This window comes from Pholcus phalangioides, unplaced genomic scaffold (assembly GCF_987345545.1).
Source record: "Pholcus phalangioides strain wild (caught in Gottingen) unplaced genomic scaffold, Ppha-v1.0 ptg000017l_1, whole genome shotgun sequence".
Classification (NCBI taxonomy): domain Eukaryota; kingdom Metazoa; phylum Arthropoda; class Arachnida; order Araneae; family Pholcidae; genus Pholcus; species Pholcus phalangioides.
In genome coordinates, this window is record NW_028301610.1 from 4,127,061 (window position 1) to 4,146,121 (window position 19,061).

Here is a 19,061-nt window from a genome sequence, read left to right on the forward strand (position 1 = left end):
TAGAAGTTCCGCAGAGGAATATGGACGAGGTGCATGTCTGGTTTAGTAGTGGTAGTCGTGTTTTTCTTCCAGCATAGAGGAGTAAAACATGTAATTACATATTATATATATGTCTATTTGCAGAATTTTATATTATTTAAATGGGCTGTTTCAACTAATTTCCTGTAATCCGATGGTTTTTGTGATTGAGCATACATATGTGCCAGATTAGTAAGAGACTACTGTACTTGATATTATTTCTAATTCAATAGTGCACACACCAATAATAGTTTTAAATCTTCAATCTACAAAATTATACGTGCATGAGGGGCAGATCTGATGGGGGGAAGGCAATGGAGAGGGAGATCGTCCCTCGCAAGAGCCAAACAACTTGAGAAAAATTGGTGTGTCTCATAAAATAAAAAATGATCAAATGAGCCTACACTATAAATCACCTCCTGACACATCACCCTGGATCCAGGCCCGACTAACATACAGCCCCTCTGATTGAAAACAAGCAGAGGAAAAGATATTTCAAGGGAAAACATGTTTTCATCCACTCACACAAAAGGTTTGAAATGTTACTTTATCTCAAATCGGTGCACACCCTCAGCATAACAATAACAGCGAGGAGAATGGTATTTGTTCCCCATATAACTTCTGACATAATATTATACCATAAACCAGGGCTGGACAAATTGAAAAAAAACTTAGAAGCCAGCAAATTTTTTCAGGTGCCAGGTACAGACATGAATCTGGGGTTCTCCATCCTTGAGCCCACTACAAAAATATATGGAAAAAAGTTTAGTAACATAAAATACAGGATGTATGGCTGCAGCATGACTTATACCCCCCCCCTTCCCTCCTGGATCTGCACCTGACAAATTTTGAAATGAAATTCATTTGAACTTTGTAACCTTGAAGGCAGCCCAAAGTTCAAAATTTTGCTAGTTTTGGTGAAGGCTCTTTTATCCCTAGCACATGGTAACACAGTGAAACAGAGTTCAGTGTTGCTTGAACACAAGGGTCTGCTTAAACCGTGAAAAATCTGTCCATCCAATGAATTTACAGAATAAGACACATAAAATCACGCTGGACTTCTGAAAGTGACTCGTGATTCATATAGAAAATATTGTAACAGTCTTCAAGATGAGAAAACAGTAGAAAAAAAAGACGTTTGATCTATTGACATGCTACACTACATTGAGAAATTTAATTGTTTGAGTAAATAAGGTAAATATATTTTCTCTTTTTTTTTATTTTGTTTTTAAATTTAATCATTTCTGTGATTGTTTTGTGTGAGATTGTTTTTTTTATGGAAACTCCTATTATATTCTGCACTTTTTTGTTATAGCAAGATGAATAAGGTTTTTGGTGTGTGTTTAAGTAACAGAAATTCTTGTTGCCTAGGCATTCAGTATGCATAGTGTATAGTTTAAAAAAGTCTAATATATTACATGATGTCGCTCTCCACTTGTTAATGCAAGATATACAGAAAACTGGATGTTGTGAAGATATTATTTGAGATGTTGATTTTTTAAGGAAGGAAGGATTTTTTAAGCAGGAGTGCTCTGACCACTAAGCTACAGAGGAGATAGAGATTTTCCTTCATTAGAGCGTATATATGCTGAACGGAACCGTGCAATGGACAGTGACACGATCAACTAATAGCTCGTGGACGACAAGCCACCAGATGGCTATATATATATGACATGATGTCGCTCTCCACTTGTTAATGCAAGATATGGGGCCGTTCAAGTATTACGTCATCATCGATGGGGGAAGGGGGGGGGGTTTCCGATTTGCTAACTTTTGATGACAAGTGGGGAGGGGGGTTTGGATAATGCTTACGTCATCAACCATCCTTTATGAAAATATGAGTTAGGATTCAGAGGGGCAGAGCTGATGACAAAATTTTGCTGACAAGGGGGGGGGGGTCAAAAATGGCTAAAAATTTGCTTACGTAATACTTGAACGGCCCCTATACAGAAAACTGGATGTTGTGAAGATATTATTTGAGATGTTGATTTTTTAAGGAAGGAAATCCTTTCTTAAAAGAATAATATCTTCACAACATCCAGTTTTCTGTATATCTTGCATTAACAAGTGGAGAGCGACATCATGTCATATATATATAGCCATCTGGTGGCTCGTCGTCCATGAGCTATTAGCTGATCGTGTCACTGTCCATTGCACGGTTCTGTTCGGCATATATACGCTTAAACGAAGGAAAATCTCTATCTCCTCTGTATCTTAGTGGTCAGAGCACTAGTCCAGCAATCAAGGGACCCGGGTTTGACTCCCGGTAGAGGCAGAGATGAGTTTTTCTTTCCTTAAAAAATCAACATCTCAAATAATATCTTCACAACATCCAGTTTTCTGTATAGCTTGCAAAAGTCTAATAATTTCTATTGCCATTTCAGTATTGTATGCTTCAGCAGTTACATACTTTAGAAAAAATTTAAATGGATTTTAATTTGTGAAGGAAATTTATTTAGAATTATCCGTTCTAAAACCATTTTTAGCAAACCTTGGTATTTAAAAAAAAATACTCCTTATATTACAAATATAGTTCGTTTTTAGTCCTGCTCCAAGAATGAAAGTTTGCTGCTCTAAAATGGACGAGGGGCACTTCCCCTTAGATCAGTGAAATTTATAAAACTGTTTAAAGGGTTACTAATTGCTTGAGATTAGGCAGCCTATAGCACAAAACATTGATAAAAGTTATTGATGACAAGAGAAAACACATAGTTCCTTCATGTCATCTGCTAGGGAAAATTGATGACTGCTGAGGCTTTGTCAGGAAAAATTCTTTTTGCATCATGACCCAGGAATCTCAGTGGCTTGACTGAGTAGGCACTTGAAAGCATTGGAATTTCAAAGTTATGAAACCTATGGAAAACTTGTTTGAGATGGTCCATATGCTGATTCCAGGGTCATCTTCACTTGGGCCTGACTGAGCATTTCCCAAGGGTTCCAAATGCATAAAGGGCCTTTCTTGATCATTTCCCAAGGGTTCCAAATGCATAAAGGGCCTTTCTTGATCATGTGATTTTGCACTATGATTCTTTAAGGTAAGTTTTTTTCAATTGTTAGGCGGGGCATGATAGCCCAGGTCAATAAGATACTTGCCTAAAGTACCAGAGGATGTTTAGAGGTGTTGCGAGTTTGATACCTGGTTCGTCCTTGTCAGAAAACTTTCTTGACACATCATAGGTTCATAACCCATTATAGGTTCTGGGTTTGGGCAACACCTTCTAAAGCACCTTCTGCTTCAGAAGGTGTTGGTTTGGGAGGGGGTTGTCAAAATCCTAGACCTCGAGGGTCCCGTCTTGGACAGAATTTTAAGCTATTGCTTTGTTAAGAAGTCACAATGTAACTCCATGTAATCAAAGTATTTTTCTCTATCAAAGTACCTTTTCTATGTAATCAGTGTTTTCAATTCATTTTGCAGCCCCTAAAATTTAGTGGCCGGTGCAACCGCACCCTTCGCACCTGCTTAAGTCCTGCCCTGGTTAGGCAGGTACTTTCAGCTGCTTGGGGGCCTCAGAATATCACTTTGCCCTGGGGAGAGGCCCATTTAAGCATATGTAAATTGGTATAGATGGTACTTCCAGCCACATACAGAACACCTTATGCTGACTTCCACTTATTGAGGCCGCCAAGACATCGTGAAGTATGGTTCATAAAAGTTCAGTCTTCTGAGAATTTAGTAGGTAAACTGTTGAAAAGTGGCAGCTGTGTTCAACAGTCCAAAAATAATGAATAGGAACTCTGTGTTCAAACAGTGTTCTCACCATAGGGTGACTATTACATAGCCACAGTATAGTCGTGTGTACATCATAACGCGTTCACATCGTGGGGACTGGGTTCAATCCCCCACAGGTGGCAAAGTTGTGGTTAGCTGAAGTTGATTTTTTGTTGCAATTTCCTGATTTCAAGAGATGCCAACGAGAGCTGATCTCCCATTCAGAAAACTATCTCTGCAAAGAACAGGCAGACCTTCAATGTAATATTTACTTTAAAAAATTAAAATTCAGCCATCTGCTACTTTCTTTTTTAATGTGGAAGAATGGAAGACTGATAGACACACTTCTCAAATATTAAATGTTAAATGCTCGTATAGCTCTGCTATTATAAATATATTAGGGCCACATACACACTTCTTTTTTTTCCAGTATGCACCAAATCATTAAAAATTCCCCAGAGGAATATTTAAAAGGTGTATGAACAGTTTAGTTGTAGTAGTCTTTCATAGATGGCCAAGTCAAGGGTGGAGAGTATTTGTTTTCCATCCAAGATTTGCTTGCAATCTTGAATGTGCAAGACTAGATATTTGTTCAGCACTGTTACACTATTTAGTTTTCAGTAATAATGCAGTTGAGATTTGACCTTCACATTAAAATTCTCGTATGGGTGTCAGTCAATATTGTTTTTCTTAATTATGTCAAGTAGTGAGACCCAACAGCTTTTTCATGGCTTGCTAAAGCAAGATATTCAAACTATTGTTTCACAGCTTTCAATGAGGAAGTTAAAGTCAGTGGGGTGTGAGTGTAAGTGTAAGTCAATAATCCTCATTTTGAGAAAAAGGTTTACTAGAATTGTCAAAGTCCCATGTTGAAAATTTTATAATTAAGAGTCTATTGAGGCATGTCTATTAGCTGAGACTTAGTTCATTTTTTCTTTTGATATTTTAGCACGTCTAGATTGCATTTCTAGATTTAAATCAGAATTACTGGAAATTGACTTGCACCACTCTGACTTTAAGCCCCCTCAGTTCGTCTGCTAGTTTGCTGCATTGCCTGGGTTTTGCACAGACAGGAAGCCCCTTTGTCTCGATGAAGTGCTTCATGTGAAATTCAACCTGCAAAGAATCCCCAGAAGCTTTTGTTAGGGCTAGGAATTCTCTCCTAGTAGGTGGTGAAAGCTCAAGTTTTCAACAGTGATTTTCATTTGAATCAGTGCTGCAGTTGAGATTTGACCTTCACATTAAAATTCTGTTGTAGGATCAAGCAAATATGTATATTTCAACTCCTTTATGTTTTCTCTTTCTAAATATTTAAAAAACTCTGAATCACAGCTTGTAAGTTTAGTATTTTCAAAGTTTTTTGAATAGTTGGTTTCTTCCCAGTTTAATTATTCAAAAGTATTATCATGGCCCAAATTGCTGTTTTTTTCATAAAATGTCATAGAAGCATATACTGCTTCTAAATAGTTTTTATTAAAATTACAAAACAAATTTTTATATTTTTCAAGTGCTCACAGACATCATCGTTATAAGATGAGTACAAGTGGTGGTGGTGGATATTGTGATTGTGGTGATGAGGAAGCATGGAAAAATCATGCATTTTGTGAAATTCATCAAGGAAAATCTCAGGTATTTTTTATTCTCTGCTATATTCTTTATTTAACAGCCACTCATTTTGGAATTACTCCTATATGCTTATTGTAAGAATGAATAATTCCTTTCATAATCATTCAGAATTTAAAAATATGGTGATATGGCTATTTTTCAGCTAGTATTTTTTCCTTTGGTAGCTGAGAAATTAAAAATAGCTTCACTTGATATTTGCATCTGGCTCTATAATTCATTTCAATCGTACGTGTTTTCAAAAACGATTAAAATTTAGTACTATATTTTCCTGCATGTAATCCACAGATAACACATTAAAAAGCTCAATTTTTTAATGTTAATTATGTGCCACTGCATATCATCTTCAGCACTTTTTTGAGAGCGTGGAAATAAGTATTTTTAAAAAATAATTTGTAAAAAAATATTTTAAGATTTATAGATGGTGTATAAGTTCAAATTTTAAAATAAGTTTTTTTCTATAACAATGTAAGTAACAACCCTATTTCATTCAAATCCCACTCATCAAAGCTAGATTATCTTTTAGAAATAAAAAAACAGCAGAAATGATGAAAGTTTAGAGCCTTTTGTTGTTCTTGTCAAACAGCTTTCTACAAAACAAATATCTGATTTTTTAAAACACGTCAACTATACTATCAAAGTTGTAATCAGAGAAAATCATCTTAACAAAAGACTGGATTAGTCGTATTAACTAGTGATATTCAGAGTTCTCTGGTTTGTGACAAAAAGTTTTATAGAGAAACAATGAATGTTGTCTGTCAACTGAATCTCGACTATTTTATTAAAAATGTGTGCATTATCTGGCCAGTAATTTCTTCAGGGAAGCCAAGGTCTACACTCATCAAACAGCCCATTCGTCATCTGATTGAAGACTCAGTTAGTACAAATTGTTTGTAAAATAGTATGTACTAATAAAATTCATATTCAGCATGGTTTTTCTTTTTCTTAGGTCTCTTACGAAAATCCTCTTGACAAGCTACCACAAGATTTGATAAACAGATTACAAAGTGTAATGCAAGTTGTTCTTCATTACGCATATGAGATGCTCACTTGGCAACTTGCTCTCAGTTTACCAACTGATTTGCACCGGGATAAAAGTTATAGTTGTGATTTCACTGAAACACATGCTACAGTTTTGTTCAATGATGAAACACATACTTATGAACAGGTATTTCTTAGCTCTGTATTGAAATTAGATCCAAACAGATTAGTATACAATTTTTTTATTTCTAAAGCATATACTTGAATGAAAAGCAGAACTTTGGCACTGGACTTATCCCATAGCAGAGATCTCTTCCTCTGGCAGAGTGTGGAGCGCTGTATTTGTCTATTACCTACCTGTGCCATCTTAACACACAGGCCCACCCAGGTGCCTCAAGAGAAGAGGGGCCTAACAAAAAGGAGAACTAATTGAAATTTTCGAGAATTTACCAGGTAGGGTCTCAGAAAAACCAATTGGCCCGGGGGCCCATGATGCTCTTAAGACAGCCCTGTCTGTTACACATGTTTTTACAAATACTGGAAAAGGCAAGTGATTCTTCCCCCAAATCCCCTTAAAAAAAGAAAAAAAATTCTAGTCATTTTGCAGGTATTTTTTTCAACTGCACAGTGAAATACACTGCTCAAAACAATTAGGGGAGCAAGCAAAAAAGTGAAGAAAACCGTGCAAGACAGCCATGTATTGGCATACAATGGATAGTACACACGTATAAATGTGCAATACAGAGAAAAGACGTAAAAAAATTTGGAATTAAGCTTTAATTCTTTGAAAATATGGAAAAAACATGAAAAGATGATTTAGGGCAACAATTTGGTTACATGTAAACGATAAAAAAAAAAGTACTGTTTAGACATGATGCATGAGTTTTAATAGGGCGTGTGGTCTCCTCGAACAGCTAAGACTGCTGCACACCTGTTTGCCATGGATGCGATGAGGTTATCGATCAGACTTTGGGGAATACTGTTCCACTCCTCAAGAAGTGCAATCTGCAAGTGTCGGACAGTAACAGGCGGCCTTAGTCGCGCAGCAATGCGTCGTCCGGATTCAGGTCAGGAGAGCACGCTGGCCATCCCATACGCTGTATTGTTTCAGCTTCAAGCATGTTCTCCACCAGACGAGCTCTATGCGGTCGGGCATTATCATCCTGGAAAACAAAGGAATCTCCAATGGCTCCAGCGTAAGGGATGACATGAGGTCGCAGTATCTCGTCTGCATACCTTCGGGCCGTCAAAGTGCCATTCCGAATGATATGCAGGTCCGTACGTCTGCCTATGCTGATTCCACCCCATACCATCCAACCAGCTCGTCTGTATTGAGACCTTTCACGAACGAATGCTGGGTTATTTCGAGTGCCCCTGTCCCTCTATACCAGAACACATCGGGTGTCACACTCCAGACTGAATCGGGACTCGTCTGTAAACAGCACTTGGCTCCAATCATGTTGCTCCCAATCTCGATGTTCAGCAGCCCATCTTCTTCGGGCTGCACGGTGGCGTGGGGTCAACGGAATGCAGACCATTGGCCTACGTGCATAGAGCCCTCCCTCATGAAGCCGATTACGTACTGTTTGGCTGGACACCCTTCGTCCTGTTGCCAAGAGCAACCGTCTTTGCAGCTGCGTAGCATTCTCTGTTCTGTTTCGACGGGCTGTTAACCGTACATACCGGTCATCAGTTGCTGTAGTGGCGCGTGGCCGACCTTGCCCTGGTCGACGTCTAACATTTCCTGTTTCTTGGAATCGATTCCACAGCCTTGCAACAACACTTCTGGCCACTCCAACAGCGTCCGCGACAATACGTTGTGTTTGCCCGGATTCCAGTCTGCCTATAACACGCCATGCCATGGATTCCGGTAAATCACGTTGTTGAGACATCCTCAAGTCACCTTGTCTCAAAAAAAATACTGCGCAATCGAATTTCACAGTTACGGCAGTAAAACAGACGTTTCTGCAACATCCCGATTTCTGCCCTTATCTCCTTTTTCTGGTTTTTGACGTCATGAACTTTGATTTGCATATGAAGTTTTCTTCTTCCGTTTCCTGCTAGGCTTTAAATTATGGATGATTCATTTTATGTTACTTATCGGTATACATCTTTGCGTAATTTTGTTAAAACCATGTGCTCCCCTAATTGTTTTGAGCAGTGTATGTCAAATTCAATATATACAGTATGGTAGTTTAAAATGTAATGACATATATTGGCTTAACCCTTTTAGCAGCATTGATGAGGTATCTCACCTCCTTAAAAGCCTTTTATTAAAGCATTAACAAGCCCAGATATTTTTTAAAGTTTATTTTTCTATGGAACTTTTTCCTTATACCTGTAAGTTCACATCGTGCTGAAAATTGAAAGAAAGCCTATTTCATTAAAAAAATATATGATATTTTTTAAGGGGATCCAGTCGAATCTTTTCCATGTATGAGACAGAGAAATGAGTTGGTGACATCACCCAGAAAATGTATACATCTTTTTATTTTACACTAACAAACCCAGCAGTGTTGTGTAAAATAACAAATCTTTAGTTTTTCTTATCTTCCTGTAAATTTTCCTCTGTCCAATTGTGAAGTGGTTCATCTCAGCCTTCAGTCAGATTTTGTTTTTAGAGATTTTACTGTTTTATTGGGCTTATCTGTGGATTTTGGACATTATCTAAAACAAATTAAATGATTTTTTATAAAACCTATGAGAAATCACATTTTGGCTGATAAATATTTCCGCTAAGGAATGAGATTCCAGAATGAATTACCTGCCTGAGTGGCGTGGTGGTAAGATGCTTATCTACTGCCACGGTCCCAGGTTCAAACCCAAGGGAGGCTATAAATAAGATATTTTCCCTAATGAGCTTGAGGCAACCACCTATAGACGGGGCCTTCATTTCCTACCTGTCTCATTAATGACAGTAAATTGTAAGACAGCAATATGACCAGAGTTAGTGTTTGACGTAGTAGAATAAATTACCTATGTTAGCAGAAGTATCACTGTAAAAACAACATAACATAATTTATTTGTCCCCAGTAATAATAATGCAATTATAGACTAGGCTTGTGCTATCGCCAAGAGACAGTCTTGAAAACTGACAATCAAACCCTGTTTGTATTGTTAGACTTATGAAATGTTTGTTTGCTTTTTCTATTAATAACTATGTTGAGCTCTAATTTTAAGAATATATTGGAGAAAAACGTGCAAAAGCGCCAAAAAAATATGCTATTATATCCCAGGTGAATGGGTTTTAAAATTGAGTTTTATTAGTTATTTCCTAAGAAAATCTGGAGATACTGTCTCTCATTGATATTATATCTGATGTGTCTTTATAACAGAGTTTGTTATGACTGTTTGGCCATTAATCACAATTTTGTTCTTTATTAAAAAAAAAGTTTTTGATAATGTATATTTTTGTATTTAATAGGTTAGTGAGACACTGAATAAAGCTATAGGCTGCACCAAAAAAGCAGCATTTGATTTTGCCACAATGATTGATCGTGAGGGTAGAAGTATTGTGAAGTCTGGTGATTTTGATGCATGTAGCCAAGTTCTTGGTGTTATTGAACGATTCACAACTCGCCATGTTACCAGCTCCCTGAAAGTGGTGGTGATGCATGGTGATGTGGTGGCTCATCAGGTGTTTGCTATGAAATTACTTGCATGGTTACAGAAAATTCTAGCTCTTCATGAAGGTGAGTTTTTCAAGCCCTTTTCATTATAAAATGGAATTTTACTTCAAAAACTGTATTTCTCATTATATTTATATCTAACCATCTGCTATTTCTCTTCTTTTTTTCATATTTTTGTATCCAAATAAAGCCAGTGTACATACCTGTAATGTTCTATAGTTATACAGCCAATTAACAAAGAGTCAAATATCTGTTTAAGTCTTAATTTAATAGTATTAAGAACATTTAATAGTACAGTAAAACCTATCTTCAGTGGAATCGCAAGGGACCAAGATTTTTTCCCGTTAAACACAGGTTTCCGCTTAATAGAGGTGCAATTGATATAATGTGTAAAATTATGTAACGATCTCATGTGTGATTGAAATAAAATAAAAATAAATTAATCTAAGATAAAGTAAATAATTTAAATATAGATAAAATTAAATAATTAGTCTGTAATTACCAAATACTATACTATTTCGATTTTGACAGCATCTGTATAAAATTCTGACCTACACTGTTTTTTTTCTAAAATAACGACATTTATGTTCTTTTTAATTTCCTCAAAAATTTTCAATTAGGGTGTCAATCTGTTATGTTGGGTTCGGTTTGTACATTATCATCTATGTTTGTATAATTCTTAGCACCAGGGGCGTAACTAGGAATTTTGTGAGGGAAGAGCAACATGATTTTGCCTCTCCTACTACCGTAAAATTCAATGATTTTATATCAGTGTTTTTGTCACCACCTAAAATCTTCCACTCCCTGAATTTTGCCACCAGGGCAGTTGCCCTTTGCCTCTCTCTCATTAATTCTGGTTCTGCTCATGATCATGGAATGTACACAGCATGTATACAATTTTGTAAGTCTTGCATATCATTTGGAAATTCAACTCTTACACTGATTTCTCCTGTGGAAAAAAAAAGTGCCTTTCCGAAATTTATTTTTACAATTTCAGAAAGCAACTGCTTTACTAAATATGGCTTATCAAAACCACAGTATCAAGTATAGAAATGAACTCATATTTGCAAGCACAGTTGAATGGATTTGCTTAAATAATTTTGGTGTACCACTTCATAACATTTTGTATGATACTTTAGTGTATTGGTCGTCAAGCACTCAGTGTTTCTGTGAAATTTTCCGTTAATGGGTATAATTTCTGTTTCTGTGTTAGACAGGTGCCATTTATCCAGGTTTTTAGTATGTATTTTGCCATTGAAATCACAGGATCGTGATTTTTTCTGTTGAAGACAGGTGTCCACTTAATACAGGTTCCATTAAAGACAAATTTTACTGTTTAGCATTAAAATATTTCTTAACTTTCAAATTTTCTTCAAGTCAGTTTCCAATAAAAGCTCTATAAAATTGAAAAATGGGAGAAAATCCTATGCTATAGGCAAAGTCATGTAATTAAACTCACCTCTTATCAGTTTCTTTTCGAACCAGTTCAACCTTTTTCCAAAAATATTCCTGGCTCCTCATAAGTGATCTCATAAGTTTACTGCACTATAGAGGTTCTACCTATCTTCTATGGACTTGGTAACCAGAAAAAAATGAACAGAGCAAAAAATAAAAGTATATATCCTTGCTCTCATGTTTTGACATGGATAATTTTAAAATAATTAAAATTTTCTATTGAAACTAGAAAAATTACAAAAAATGTAAAAATTTCAGTTTAAAAAAAATTTTGTTTGTTACAAAAGAACTTATCCAAAGTGTGAAGAGGAACTGAATCCATTTTGGATGCAAGTAAACATTTCCATAGAGTAGTGAAAAGGCTAAACTGGGGGCTTTAAAACTAAAAATTATTTTGAAAAATTTCTTTTTTTTTTAAATGAAATTTCACATAAATCTTGAAATTTGATGTTTGCACTACTTCTTTGGTCACTGACTTTGCACGCAATTTCTCAGCCCTTGTCCATGTTTGGATATGAAAGCGCATAAAACTATTTTTGCCTATTCTAGATATGTGAGGATTTACTCTCATTTATGGGTATATCTGATATTCTTAGTTTTCAGTTTTCGCTATAGGCATTTAAAATAGCTTGGCATGCAGAGCAAGTCTGGGAAAAACTAAATTTTTTTCACTTATATCCAAAGATTATTATAGGTCCTGGTCCTCTATATGGCAAGGGTTTGATTTTACTAAACAGTCTATTATTCTCAGATAGCTAAGGAAACCATACTGACTGCATTCTCACTTCCATTGAATATGTTTACCATAGTGGTGAATAAAATTTGTGCTGTATCACTATATTGTAGCTATGACTTTTCTACAATAATTTTAGAGCATTGTTTTTCTTCCATTGTTTAAACATAAAAAAATTTCTTGGAAAGGTCCTACCTACTGTAATACAGTAAAACCTTGATAAGTCGTCACCTTAAGTTATCGAAAAATTATGACGGCTTAAGCAGAGTTCCGTCAGTTTTAATATGCAATGGTATGAAAATCGTATAAATTTAAAGTAATATGACATTTATTAAAGTATGAATCAAAATAACAATATTAATAAAATTTATAGATTGCAAAAGAAAAATAATAGCAATTTTTTATCTTTTTTATCTCTTATTACTTAAATTATTGTGGTGAAATGTACTGTACACTTTGATTTATACTAGTAATTTTTAATTTAGACAAAGAGAGCAACTGTTTGAATAAGTAGCTTTTCTTCATAACAGAACTCTCTATTGCACATTAATTTTACATATACATCAAATTTAATTTTAGTGTTTGAATTCTTCATCAGTAGTTCATGATGCAATTACAAAGTAATCTCGAACACTTTTGACTTGGTGGAGGGGCCCTGGGCAGGGAAAAGTAAACAGAAGACCTCAACTTGGGAAAGAATGTCTAATTTTTTTCAGCAAAGATATTTTGTTTAAATTTCAATCCCTAAATTAGTAGAGACCATGCTTTCTATGATTATTTATTATCCGTGCCCGTTGCACTTTGACTTTAACTTGATTAATTTTATTCGTAGATTTACATGATTTTTGATTTCCTTGCACTATATCTAATCTTTGACATATCAATAAATTTTGGTTTTGCCGGAGATCCCTGCCCCCCCCCCTCCCCCGGCGAAGTGCTTACGTTGCTTCTTGCAACAGAGCTTGGGTGTCTTGCGGTTTGTCCAATTTCTCCAATGGAGCCCAGGCAGAAATGAGATCTAGCTTGAACAGTCCCCAACGTTTCAAAAACCTTAGTCGGCAAATGAACTTCCCCAGCGTAACTTTCGTTACTTAAACTGTTCCGTTTGGGTGTATAGGATTTTATGGTCACTTTTAAGCATATGGCAATGCTGTTAACAAGCTCTTTTTTTAATGGGAGCCATAAAAATAGTCTGTTCCTCTTTCTCAAACTTTTTCATAGTGACGACTTAACCGAAATTAGCGATGAGTAAACAAGGGTTTAATAACATTGTGGCCTATGAGAGCTGGAAGGGTCTGAATAAAAATTATGACATAACCGGAGTGATGACTTAACAAGGTTTTACTGTAGTTGTTTGTCTGTCATAAAGGTTTCATATTCTATTTAAATTTGTTCTTCTGTGTCAAACAACTACTTTCCTGTTTCTCCCGATGTTGTAAATATTTCTTATATCTCCATAAATGACATCAAATATAATATAAAAAGATTGACAGGAAGTAGCTCCAGGACTATTGATGGTATACTTCCATATTTATGTATTTTATCAAAGCATGTGCTGAGCATTTGCTGTACCCACTTTTATTAATTTTTAATATGTCTATTAAAAATGGAATCTTTCTGGAGGAATGGAAGAAAGCAAGGATCGTTCCAATTCTTGAAAATGGTGATAGACATAAAATTGAAAATTATAGAGGTGTGGCCATTCTGTCACCTTTTGCTAAAATTTTTAAGTTCATTGTATGTGATACAGATATTAATTTGAGCATAGATTTTATCTCCCCAAATCAACATGATTTCATTAGAAATAGATCTACAGATATTCTTTCCCTCAATACCCATATTGTTGAAGCCATAGCTAATAGATGTCAGCTCGATGTAATTTACACAGATTTCGCTTAAAGTATTTGATTGTGTTAGCCACTCTATATTAATGTACAAACTAAAAATATTGGTTTCTTTGATGATACTTGTCTCTATGACCACGACAGTTTAGAGGGCGAATGGGTGGTCGTGGATGAGGTAGAGGGGGATAGTGATAGGGGTTTATTCATCGGCGATTCTATGGTTTGGGAACTTCAGGGTTTCGAGCGCTGTTGTCTTCCTGGGGGAAAGATTGGCAACGTTCTATAGTTCGTTTCAGGTTAACTTTGCAGTGGAAGGGAAGCTACGAGGGAACCGCATCACACGTTGCTATGACAACGAAAGCCTTTCAACCAATATATCGATGCGCGGTCGCGTTAAGGTATAGCTTATTCTCACTGAGAAAAATCTTTTCACGTATAATGGTGACCATTTTTTTTTCTAATTTAAAATTCTTAAACGAATAAAGATCGATTCAGAACAATATTTTTTCAGTATTTTCTTCAATCATTCAAAAAATTGAAATATTCTGCAAAATGATCATCGTAAGCATCCGATATATGGGAACTATATTTTGTGGCGAAGGAATACACTCTCTACCTTTCTCTGCACTGCAAAGTTAACCTGAAACGGACTATAGACGTTTTTCATTGCCAAAAGTTGCCCTTGCGGGTGATTCTGTGGGTGGGAACGAATCAGGTAGGAGCGAATATTAGTGAGTCTCATTCAGAGTACCGGGATTTACTATTATCCGCTAGGGAGGAAGGCTCAGAGATGTGGTAGTGATTCCAGTGCTGCCAAGGGGTAGTAGGGGGTATAGGAGTAGGATCCACCAATTCAATATATGCCTGTAGGACATTTGCTCCTCACTTGGGGTCACCTTCTTGGAGCTTCCTGCATTTACCGATAGGTGGCTTCGTTCGGATGGGATCCATCTAAATAAGAGGGGGGTCTGGGAGGTTTACAATAGTCTTAGGTCAGGTTTTTTACTCCCAGACCACGTAGTCGGGAATGCGGGTTAGTTAATGATAAGCACAACAGTACTGACGGGGAATTACCCATCTCTGACTTGGATGGCTTCTCGATTGACACTAAATCACCGGGCAAATTAAAATGTGTGCTAATAAATGCCTACAGAATCTTGGGCAAACGATGGGGATGAATCTTTCTTACACATCTTAGGATACGATACTTTTTTGAGAAATAGATCTGATAGGAAAGGGGGTGGAGTGTTGATATACGTGAAATCATGTTTGAAGGCTAGAGAGTGTAATGTGCAGAGAAGTGATATTGAAACTATATGGGTTGAGCTTGAAAACAAAAGACATCATAAACTTATTGTTGGGGTTTGTTACAATCCACTGAATAGGGATTAAAACTACATCGTCAAATTTCAGGATGAAATTACCTACATGTGTAAGCGTAAGAGGGTTCTCATACTAGGGGATTTCAATTACCCAGGTGAGAGCCTTTGGGAGAACCTTTCATCTAGAGATCAGATGAAAGAGACTTTCTTAAGTTGGTGCTCGAAGATTTTTTTGTATCAGCATGTATCAGAAGCCACTAGGGGTACTGCTGTTTTGGATTTAGTTCTTACTAGTTCTGAGGATCTTGTTGAACATGTTTCGGTGGGTGAAGAGTTTTCTTCCAGTGATCATCGTATAGTCAGATTTCACTGTAACTTTTCCTCGGGTAAGGTTGATAACAAAAGACTGGTTCCTTGTTTTCGAAGAACTAACTTTGATGTTTTGAGAGGAAGGTTAGAGGAAGTTTTCAAAGACCGGTTGGAATCACTAGGGGTGGTAAGTCAATGAAAAGAGTTTAGTACGAAGCTGTGCTCTGTTTTGCACAAACGTCATACCCTTTGTTCGATAAAAGCGTGTTTATACATTGCACCCTCTATGGTTCACGGATGCATAACCTTTATCTTGAAAAAAAAAAAAAGAGCATTCAGAGAGTATAAAAGTGGACGAGGTGACCTATCATTGTTTACTGATAAAAGAAGAGTGTTGAAGAAAGCGATAAGGGATAGTAAAAAGGAAGTTGACTCTAGGTTGGCAGATAACATTGGCTCTGACCCAAAATCGTTTTTTCGATATGTCAATAATGGATGTAAGGAGACAGTTGGCTCCCTCTCCATACGAGGCTCTAGGTTAGAGAGCAACATAGGCATGTGTAGTGCTCTCAATGACTTTTTCGCGTCGGTTTTTAATGGAGACAATGATATTCGATATACGGGTGTTACATGGAGTAATAAAACCCTCAACGATATTCAAGTAGAAGACGTGGAGATCCTAACTCTTCTAAGAAATGTATGTGCAAGCAAAGCACCTGGACCAGATGATATCTATCCCAGGGTCCTCAGGGAATATGCTAATGAATTGTTTGGGCCAGTTGCACAGATATACAGGAGTAGTGTTGCTGAGGGTATCGTCCCAAGGGATTGGAAAGTTGCTAATGTTGTTCCGATATTTAAGAAGGGTAGTAGAAAAGCTGTGTCCAATTATCGTCCAGTGAGTTTGACGAGCTCCCTCTCGAAAACTTTGGAAATTATCAAAAGGCAGTTTGTGAAGTGGATAGACGAGAATAATGTATTGTCGGATAATCAGCATGGGTTCAGGAAGGGGAAGTCATGTGTAACTAACCTCCTTTGCTTCTATGATCACGTGACGAAGGCTTTGGGTAAGGGCAAAAATGTAGATGTTGTTTACCTTGATTTCCAGAAGGCATTCGATCGGGTCCAACAAGGTAAACTCTTGAAGCGTTTACACGAGATTGGAATTGGAGGCAACTTGCTGAATTGGATAGAATCGTGGTTAAGAGATGGTCGCAACGTGTTATGATGAACGGAAAATTCTCTGGTTGGACAGATGTCACAAGTGGAGTTCCTCAAGGAAGTGTCCTTGGCCCCATACTTTTTTCACTTTTTATCGATAAACTCAATCAGGGTATCGATGGGATTACTAGCAAATTCGCAGATGATGTGATGCTAATGGGGGTAATCGGGAATCAAAACGATAGGGAGTTGCTCCAGACCAACTTAAACAGGATTGCAGCATGGGCAGATGAATGGAGCATGATGTTTAGCGTTTATAAGTGCATGGTCGCTCATTTTGGTTCAAACAACCCACGGTTCTCTTACGAGTTGAATGGTGTCACTATCCTGGATGCAACTAGGGTCACCGATTTGGGAATTCTCATTGACGAGCGGCTTAGGTTTTCTGAACATTGTTCAGTGGTGGTCAAAAAAAGTAAATAGAATGCTTGGTCTGATTTTCAAAAAGGTCTCTTTGCGTTCTCCTAAAATCATTTTTCCGCTTTTTCAAGGCTTAGATCGTCCTGGACTGGAGTATGCTGTAAGGTTTTGGAGACCATACCTACAGAGGGACATAGACTTGGTTGAGGGGTGCAGAGAAGAGCTACGCGTGTCTTTATTGGCACACGGGGCTTGAGTTATGAAGAGAGACTTCATTTTTTGAATATGTTTACGTTGGGTGAACGCAGGTGTCAAGGAAATATGATCGAAGTGTTCAAAATTTTCAATGGGATGGATAGGATGGACCATGAACTTTTAGTACACCGCCAGCCAACTGCTTTTACAAAGGGACACCAGTATCGATTGGTGAGGGACAATGCAAGGCTATGGTGTCGCAGGGAATTCTTCTCTAATAGGGTTGTTAATAAGTGGAATAGCTTACCCCTGGAAATAGTAAATTGTAACACAATTGACACGTTTAAAAAGAAATACGATAAACATGTTGGGGTAAATTGAGAAGCTATCCATACTGAGAATAAGACGACCATAAGTATTCTTTATGGGCATTGTATAATATTTTATCATGTGTATATATTGTTTGCAGTTTTGGTTAATTGCATTTTTAATTGGGTTGCTATATTTTTAAAATATATGACATCCATATATTTATGGGCATCTTTTTCTCAGCCACCTCGTTGGGCATTTTGCCTGTTGTGCCGTTGTATTTGTAATTTATTTACATCATACCTAAAAAACATTGATTTTTGTATCTTATGGCTCGTATCTTACTGACAAAGTTTGTGTAACATCTGGGGTCCCTCAGGGGTCTGTTGTTGGTCCTCTATTGTTTCTCATCTTTATTATTGACCTTGCAGCTTCTGTTCATAATTGCTTATTATTTGCTGATGAGTTTAAAATATTTGACTTCATTGTAAATTTGGAATCTTGTTCTATTATTCAAAATAAGTTAACCTCCATTTACCACTGGTGTATCGAGAATCATCTACACTTGGATATAAACAAATGGTTTGTTATGTCTTTCACCCGTACCTCTGATTTTACCTTTCGTGATCATATTAACATTTGTACTAATTCATATCCCAAACTTAATTGGCTTAAAAGAATAACTAAAGATTTCACTAATTTGGATACAATGATTGTTCTTTTCAACTCTATAATACGATCAACACTTGAATATGCATCTGTTGTTTGGAATTCTCATTATAATAATGCTATTGATGATATTGAAATTATACAAAATTCATTTATACGATATTTGTATTTTAAGAAATTTAGAACATGTGAATGACATTGCAATTTCAACAACTTTCCTCCAACAAACTTTTTAAATTACCAGTCTCCAAAAGAGAAGAAATTTCATTCTTTTGAAATTTTTCTGCCTGTTACTTAATGGTAATATTGATTTTTCTTTTCTTTTGCCCAAAATAGGATTCTTGGTCACACTGTAAAACAACAGGTCAAATTATTTTGTATAATAAATTTAGGACCTCACTTTAGGACCTCAATTGGTCTCTCTTGTGCTATAAACAGATTTTGTATTTTATATAATAGTTTGCCTGATGAATTTGATATATTTTGCAACACCTATTGGTAAAATAAGAGCTTTTCTCCGATTGATGAGCAATTTTTTTTTTCCTTCTGTAAATGATTAGTTGTATGTGTGGTTGTTAAAATAATTTTTTTTTGTTTATTTTCGATTTTATTTTTTAATCATCATGTGTTTTTATTTTTAATTGATCCTGTGATTTTTTTATATAGGCTTTCATTTTACTTATT

The 19,061-nt window shown here is 36.3% G+C and overlaps 1 protein-coding gene across 2 annotated transcripts in view; it reads left to right on the top strand.

Moving 5' to 3' along the window:
• Ubr1 (Ubr1 ubiquitin ligase) overlaps nt 1-19,061 on the top strand; it is a 62,044-nt gene that overhangs the window by 13,830 nt on the left and 29,153 nt on the right. For both annotated transcript variants that reach the window (XM_089246719.1, XM_089246720.1), the window contains exons 4-6: nt 5,236-5,356; nt 6,300-6,518; nt 9,756-10,023. In XM_089246719.1, the coding sequence (XP_089102845.1) occupies nt 5,236-5,356; nt 6,300-6,518; nt 9,756-10,023 (608 nt within the window). The remainder of the gene's footprint in view (nt 1-5,235; nt 5,357-6,299; nt 6,519-9,755; nt 10,024-19,061) is intronic.